This window comes from Girardinichthys multiradiatus, chromosome Y, assembly GCF_021462225.1.
Source record: "Girardinichthys multiradiatus isolate DD_20200921_A chromosome Y, DD_fGirMul_XY1, whole genome shotgun sequence".
In the NCBI taxonomy this organism is placed as follows: domain Eukaryota; kingdom Metazoa; phylum Chordata; class Actinopteri; order Cyprinodontiformes; family Goodeidae; genus Girardinichthys; species Girardinichthys multiradiatus.
The window spans coordinates 22566719-22574381 of NC_061818.1; the positions used below are offsets into that span (position 1 = coordinate 22566719).

The 7663-nt window shown below is 44.9% G+C and overlaps 1 protein-coding gene across 1 annotated transcript in view; it reads left to right on the forward strand.

Annotated features, from left to right (window-relative positions):
- The window catches only part of LOC124864144, a 14017-nt gene extending 6981 nt beyond the window's left edge, over positions 1-7036 (forward strand). Inside the window, exons 2-14 of the mRNA XM_047358814.1 lie at positions 32-91; positions 178-256; positions 344-447; positions 543-815; positions 926-1019; positions 1238-1305; positions 1396-1689; positions 1777-1842; positions 1935-2069; positions 2155-2217; positions 2430-2567; positions 2907-3044; positions 3230-7036. Coding sequence (XP_047214770.1) covers positions 32-91; positions 178-256; positions 344-447; positions 543-815; positions 926-1019; positions 1238-1305; positions 1396-1689; positions 1777-1842; positions 1935-2069; positions 2155-2217; positions 2430-2567; positions 2907-3044; positions 3230-6709 — 4992 coding nt within the window. The 3' untranslated portion in view covers positions 6710-7036. The remainder of the gene's footprint in view (positions 1-31; positions 92-177; positions 257-343; positions 448-542; positions 816-925; positions 1020-1237; positions 1306-1395; positions 1690-1776; positions 1843-1934; positions 2070-2154; positions 2218-2429; positions 2568-2906; positions 3045-3229) is intronic.
- Positions 7037-7663: the final 627 nt, after the last annotated feature.

Genomic DNA, 7663 nt, shown 5'->3' on the forward strand with positions numbered 1-7663 from the left:
AACATGGTTGTAATTATGCCTGTGTTTGCAGCCCAGGACATCCCCACCCACCGCGCAGGCTTGGACCCCCACCCAGTCTCCGGAGAAGAAGGTAAAGCTGTAGTTTACTGTTCAGTAACTAAGTTTTGGATCATTTGTTTGGTTTTCTTTAGTCATTGAATTTTTATTTGTTCTCAGATGTCCCGACTGCTGGAGTCCCCGGGCCAGGTGGTTTGCCAGGAGGAGCCCCGTAGGCCATTGACCTCTCTTGTGTCACGTATGTACATTAAGTTATTTTGTAGAATATGTTCAATTCTCAATTCAGTGAAATTTGATTTTGAACTGTATGTTTGTCTCTCTATAGGCCGTGGGACGGGGCGTCGCCATCGCGTCGTGAAGTGGCCGTTTTCCCCTGTGACTTACCGTAGTCACAAGTTGGTCCTGCCAGCCGCGGTCCCGGAGAAGAGGGTATGTTGTTTCTGTCCCACCTTATACTTCATTCTCAGTGTGCACTGAAAACCTAATCATATCACGTTCATCTTTTTTCTTTATTTCTTTTTCAGTTTGTTCTTTTGGTTGGTGACTCTCATCTGCGTGCTTACGTTGATGAGTTTGTCTCCATGCCAGAGGGCAACCTCTCCTTTGGGTTTCTTGCAACCCCCGGGGCCTCGGCGGACGAGTTGAGGCGTGAGGTGCTGGGAGCAGTTCTGCCTCGGACCCCCGAGGTAGTCTGTCTTCTGGCACCCGGCAACAACTTGGAAGCCAGAAGGACCGTGCAGCAGTCGGGCGCGGACTTCGAGGGGCTGCTGCTTGCCGTCGGCAACCTCTGCCCTAACGTAAGTCTAATATTCACTGAATTTGTTCAAAAAAAAAATAAAACAAAATTTATATATATATATATAAATGTATGTTAATTTGTGTTATTTACTTTGATTCAATCATACAGGTGGTTGTTGTGGACTTTCCTCCACGTCTAACCGTGGAGGAAGACCACCAACAGCTGCTCCGGCAGGAGTACCACCGTGTGGCTGCTCGGAGAAGTAAGTGATGTTACACAATTTATTTTTATACTGAAATTTTACTTTGTGGAATGGTGTTAATGTTCCTAATGTGTTCTCAGCTCACTGCCAATTAAAGTTGGAATTAACACAAAATTAGTGAAAAACAGACTAGTGCTAGGTGTCTCTCTATCATTAAATCACTACAGTGTTAGTCTGAGCGGCATTAAGAATGATTGTTGTCTTCCTCTCTCCTTCAGATGTTCGCTACCTCTCGGTAGTTGAACATTTCCCGCGGAGCTGCTTGGACATGTGGAGCAGGGATGGCGTAAGTAAAATTTTTATATTTGTTGCTATCAAAATGTTACTAGTGCTTAATGTTCATGATTGAATGTGTTATTTGACTTGTGTGTTGCAGGTTCACCTGAGCGACCATCCTGGGATGGAGGTCCTTGCTCAGTTGCTGTGGGATGCGTCCTACACGCAACTTGAGTTAAGTGCACCGACATCTCCAGCTCCACCTCCTGCTCCTGTGACGCCTCCTTCCCCCGTGGTGAGACGTTCCCCCCCTAGGCCTCCGCCTCCTGCTCCTGTGACGCCTCCTTCCCCCGTGGTGAGACGTTCCCCCCCCAGGCTGGTTGTGGTCGGCGAGGTTCCAGCTCCGCGTCCTTCGGACCCTTTCGCTTGGACTGTTGTCCGTGGTGGCCAGAGGGTAAGTAATGCATACTTGATTTTTTAATAAAACGTAAGCATTGTTTTAGGGAATGTGTAAGCATTGTAAATCTTCTAATCAATACAGACGTCGCGCCAGGTCCAGAGGGGTGATGGCTCTCCACACATCACTGGGAGGATGGTTGACCAACAGGTACGTTTTGCTTCACCTCAAATCTGAACATTGTGTGTTCCCTCAGTGAAGGAATGAAAACATTTTAAGCATTTTTATTTTCTATTTTAAAGGGAGACCTGCTGGACTCGACCATTCCCCCGAATCCTGTGTGGTTCAGCCCAACGGTGCTGGAGGAGATGGACCGGATCGTTCCTGCGTCTGGCCGTGACGCTCCGTTACCGACGCGTGCTCTGAAGGGGAAGAAGGTATTTTTGGATGCTCATTTTAAATTTGATGTGCTACAAATGGTCTGTCAGTCATTTCATTGCATTTGTTTTGTCTTTTATTTAGAAAGCCAGTGTGAGACGTCGTCCACGACCCGATCCCTCCAAGCCGAGACCGGAGGAGCTGCAGGTCTGAAACTATTTTAACCTTTGATCTATCATTACAGAAAGGATTTCAAACTGTTTTCTGTGTTTTAAAGTTGAATAGTAGTGGATGTAAGTTGTTTTAAATTATATTTGCAACAGAACATGTTGTAGACAGAGCCTAAATCACAGATACCTCAAGATGTTTGGTGCATCTTCTGTACTTTCCACTAAACTCAAAGCTCCTGTTGATTTCAGGTGGAGGGAGCTCCGACTGAGAGGACCAGGCCAGCCCGTCGCCAGCCCAGGAGAGCCGCCCCCACGTTGGAGGTTGACGCCCCCGCCGAGTCCTCTCCCGCGCCTCTGGAGGACCATGTCAGGGATGACAGCTGCCAGGTAACTTTCATGAATAATCTACTGTTGTAATGTCAAATATTTTAAATATGTAAATACTGGAAACTAAACTTTATTAACCTTTTAAATGGCGGCACCAAAATCAACAAAAACTACTGAAGCCGGTGTTGTGAGACACTTGCCTGGTTTCTGGTACAGAAAGCATTTCAAACTGTTTTCTGTGTTTTAAAGTAGTTTCAATAGTTGAATAGTAGTGGATGTAAGTTGTCTTAAATTATTTAAAATATATTTGCAACAGAGCCTAAATCAGAGACCTCAACATATAGAGTTGTGTGCATCTTCTGTACTTTCCACCAACTTTAAAGCTCCTCTTGATTTCAGGTGGAGGGAGCTCCGACTGAGAGGACCAGGCCAGCCCGTCGCCAGCCCAGGAGAGCCGCCCCCACGTTGGAGGTTGATGCCCCTGCCGAGTCCTCTCCCATGCCTCTGGAGGACCATGTCAGGGATGACAGCTGCCAGGTAACTTTCATGAATAATCTACTGTTGTAATGTCAAATATTTTGAATATCTACATCCTGGAAACTAAACTTGACCTGTTAACAGTTTTTGTTTAATACAGTTGTATATTTTAAATTTGTTAACTTATGAGCCAAAAAATGTATGTACAAATGCTAAATTTATGCCATTTTCTGATTATGATTCAGGCTTCTTCGTTGGAACCCTGCGCCAGCGGTCCGCCTGTCCAGACTGTGAGAGCCACACATTGCCAGGCTGACTACAGATACGGTACATTTTCCCGTAATCACCAGTGCACCTGTATGGCTCTGACATTTTTAGCGTACCACAGTGAGGGGTTGCAGTGTGACACAGTCTTACTTGACAGAGTACTTGAGCAAGGAGATGCACTTTATGTTGGCATTAAACAGCAGCTCATGTTGGACGGCAGATTTGTTGATAATCACTTGACAGTTGAAGAGATGCCCCAACAAGTACTGACAGACGGGAACATCTACTCTGTACACACAACGGGTGTCAGAGTTGGTCGTGTTTTGTGTCAGAATGATAGCCCTCAAAGGTCACAGCGAATGGGATTTCCTCTTGCCTCACAACTAGAGTGTCTGTCTGAAAATGTCACCCATGCTTTTCTTTTGGTGACTCCTGAGTGCATTGCAGTTTTCCGGGACAGAGACGGTAGGTTTGGAGTTTTTGATTCTCACTCAAGAAACTCAGCAGGCCTGCCCCATCCTAACGGAACTGCAGTGGTCATGACCTTTAGCAACCTAACGCTCATGGTTGAACATCTGTACAAACTCTTTCAGAACCGTGGCCCCAATGCCACGTATGAGTTTGTACCAGTATCGTTTGTCAGCGACGACATTGGTGATGCCCCTCCTCCGGCCTTGAGCAATCTGAATATTTCACCTGGATCCACACAAGCAAGCCCTAAGAAATCAGAGAGCACTTCTGATGAAGAGGATGAAGAGGAAATGCCAGCTTGGCTTGTTGAAGTTGGCCACATATTAGAGGAAACCGTCCCAACGATGCCAGATGTGTCCAAAATGCCGAAAGCCAGGAGGAAAAAAGTAAAAGACAGGGTCAAAGCTCAGCTGGGACAGGATGTAGTTAAAAAAATGAAACAAAGAACATCTGAGAAAGAAAAATATGATACATCGCCTACATATAAGGTAAAAAAACTACGGGCAATGAAACAAGCATATCTTCTTCAACATGCAGAGAGGAAGATCCAGTTAACTGCTAGATACAAGCGTGATGTTGCTTACCGAAGGAGACTAATGGAATATGTGAAGAAAAGATACAGCAACGATCCCAACTACAAAGCCAGACAGAAAGCATTTATGAAGAAGTATATGAAGGAAAGATACAGCAACGAACCCAACTTCACAGCCAGAAAGAAAACATTCATGAAGAACTATATAAAGGAAAGGTACAGCAACGATCCCAACTTCACAGCCAGACAAAAAACATTTATGAAGAACTATATAAAGGAAAGGTACAGCAACGAACCCAACTTCACAGCCAGACAAAAAACATTTATGAAGAACTATATAAAGGAAAGGTACAGCAACGATCCCAACTTCACAGCCAGACAGAAAAGACTTATGAGGATGTATATGAAGAAAATGTACAGCAAGTTACAGTTCCGGGTGCAACATATTAAAAAATGTGCTGTCAACAAGAGACTAAGGCTATCAAAGAAGACACTTCCTCAAAATACAATGCTGCAGTGTGCAATGAGAATCAGGCGAAAATACAGAAGGACTTTAGACTTTCTCCAAGGAACTCCACAGCCTCTGATCAGCAACGAAATGAAAGCTGCAATTCTGAAATTTCAAGAGAAAATTCAACTTGGACCCACACATGTCTGCACGGTTTGTCACAGAGCTCTTTTCCCAAGTCAAGTCAAGCATTGTAACAGAGCCAAATATACCAAGAACATTCGTGTGGAGGCCGAATGCCTGACAGGTACGTATGTTCACATGTGTGACTCTGCATGTTCCGCCCCGTGTTCTGTACCCAAAGAGAGGACTCAGGAGTGGATCTGCTACACATGTGACAGCTACGTAACCAGAGGAAAGATGCCATCAATCGCTGCTGCCAATCATCTGGACCTGGCACCTATTCCCACAGAGCTTTCCCTATTGAATGTACTTGAGAGGCAATTGATTGCAAAAATACTGCCTTTTGCCAAGATTGTTTCATTGCCCAAAGGACAGCAGAGAGCAATTCATGGAGCTGTTGTTTGTGTACCTTCGGAAATGGAAACAATCGTGAACTGTCTTCCCAGGCCCAGCACAGAAGCACAGCTTTTACAGGTTAAGCTGAAGAGGAAAATTAAATACAAAGGATACCAATACTTTTACACAGTAAACATGGAAAATGTTTTGGCTGCACTCAGAAAGCTTAAAGAGACCCACCCGGATTACAAGGATGTAAATATAAATGAAAGTGCAACATTTGAGGATTTCCAGGACGACCAACCTGTTGAGGAATCAGAAACCCAAGCAGAGGATGCAGTCACAGACCAACCTGACCACATAGGGGAAGAACATCAGGCTCTTCGACCGGGTCTGATCTTGGACACGTGCATGCAGCCACCTGACATAGCACAGGAAGTGCTCTCCTATGGAGATGGAATTTTTAGTGTCGCTCCCGCCCAAGGAAACAAACCCGTTGGCTTCTTTACTGTTCCAAGGCTGGAAGCCAAGGCTTTTCCTGTGCAGTTCCCCACTGGCCAAAACACGTTAGACGAAGCCAGACGAGTTATACTGTCACCAAGTATGTATTTCAATGTCAGGCTTTTCTCTGTAGACACTCGATTTGCCAAAGACCAGAGTTATCTTTTCTTTGCTCAGTTTGTTACTGAGACTCATATGGCCAACAACAGCATGTCAATTCAGTCAAGAAAAGGCAAAGCCCGGAGCAAAGAAGGACACAACATTTCCAGCAAGATGCTACAGGACAAAGAAGAGTTAGAAAAACTAATCCAAAATAAAGAGGCCACTCGTTTTATGCAACCCCTAAGAGGAACTCCAGCTTATTGGGAGAAAGGTTTGCGCGATTTGCACGCCATGGTGAGGCAGCTGGGAAAGCCAACCTTCTTTTGTACCTTCTCTGCTGCTGAAATGAGATGGCCGGAAGTCATTGAGGCCATCAAAGCTCAACACGGAGAGCAGGTCAACTTCTCAGAGCTCGACTGGAACACCAAGTGTGACATTCTTAGGAGCAACCCTGTTACTGTGATGAGAATGTTCTCCAAGAGGGTGGATGCTCTCTTCACAGATCTCATTTTGTCCCCTGCGCAGCCCATCGGACCAGTTGAGGATTACTTTTATCGTGTGGAATTTCAAGCAAGGGGTTCCCCGCATATACATTCTGTGATATGGATTAAGGATGCACCTGAGATGGAGGACCCCTCATGTTGTGACCAAGTCATCAATTTCATCGACCGTTACATATCCTGTCAGTTGCCCGATGAAACCACAGACCCTGAGCTCCACAAAATTGTAACGGAGGTTCAAATGCACAGCAAAAAGCATTCCAAATCATGCAAGAAAGGAAATGTGCAATGCAGATTTGGATTTCCCAAACTACCCATGGACCGCACCAGAATCACAGCCCCTCTCTTATTCGACTTTGAAAATGATTGTGATGAAAAAAACTAAGCAATCCAGACAAAAGGATGGCCAGAAGAAGTCCAGAAAATCGAAGCCAATAATCATCTCAAACCAACAAAGAGAAGCAAAGAGGAAGCTGAAATCAATAAGGGATTTGCTCATGGATCAAAAATCTTCTTTCAAGGATTTGCCAGAATTACTCCAGGCTTGTAAGATGACCAAAGAAGAATACAACCACTATGTGGATGCTCTGACTTCTGGAATGGTAGTGATGATGAAGCGTGATCCCAAAGACAGCTGGGTGAATGGATACAACCCGGATCTCCTGCGTGCTTGGAATGCTAACATGGACATTCAGTATGTGATCGATGAGTACAGCTGTATTGAGTACATGATGTCCTACATAGCCAAGCCAGAGCATGAAATGGCGCAGTTCCTCAAATCCATTGTCGAGGATCTAAAGAAGTCCGATATCAACCAACGGGACGAGATGAAAAAGATCATGCAGGCCTATTCAAAACAGAGAGAAGTTAGCGCTCAAGAGTCAGTAGCCCGTACATGTAGTCTACCCCTTAAAAAGTCATCACGCAGTGTCATTTTTATCCAAACTGATGAAGACTGTGTGAAAATGAGCCTTCCCATGAGCAAACTGATGAACATGGCCCCAGATGAAGAGAATGTTTGGATGACAGGATTGCCTGAAAAATATCTCAACAGACCTGAAACGTTAGAATTTCAACACATGTGCCTGGCGGAATTTGTGTCGGAATACAGGGTCCTTTATGGAAAACAAATTGAAGGACCAAATGCAATCCCCCTCCTAAATGATGCCGGATACATCCAGAAGAGAACAAGGGGCAAACCAGCAGTTATCAGATTTACCCGTTTCTCAGAGAAGAAAAGACCAGAAAAGTTTTACAGACGGCTTCTGAAGTTGTACTTTCCACACAGAAGAGATGAGGACCTGAAAAATGAGGAACACACAACTTACAAAGCCTTTTA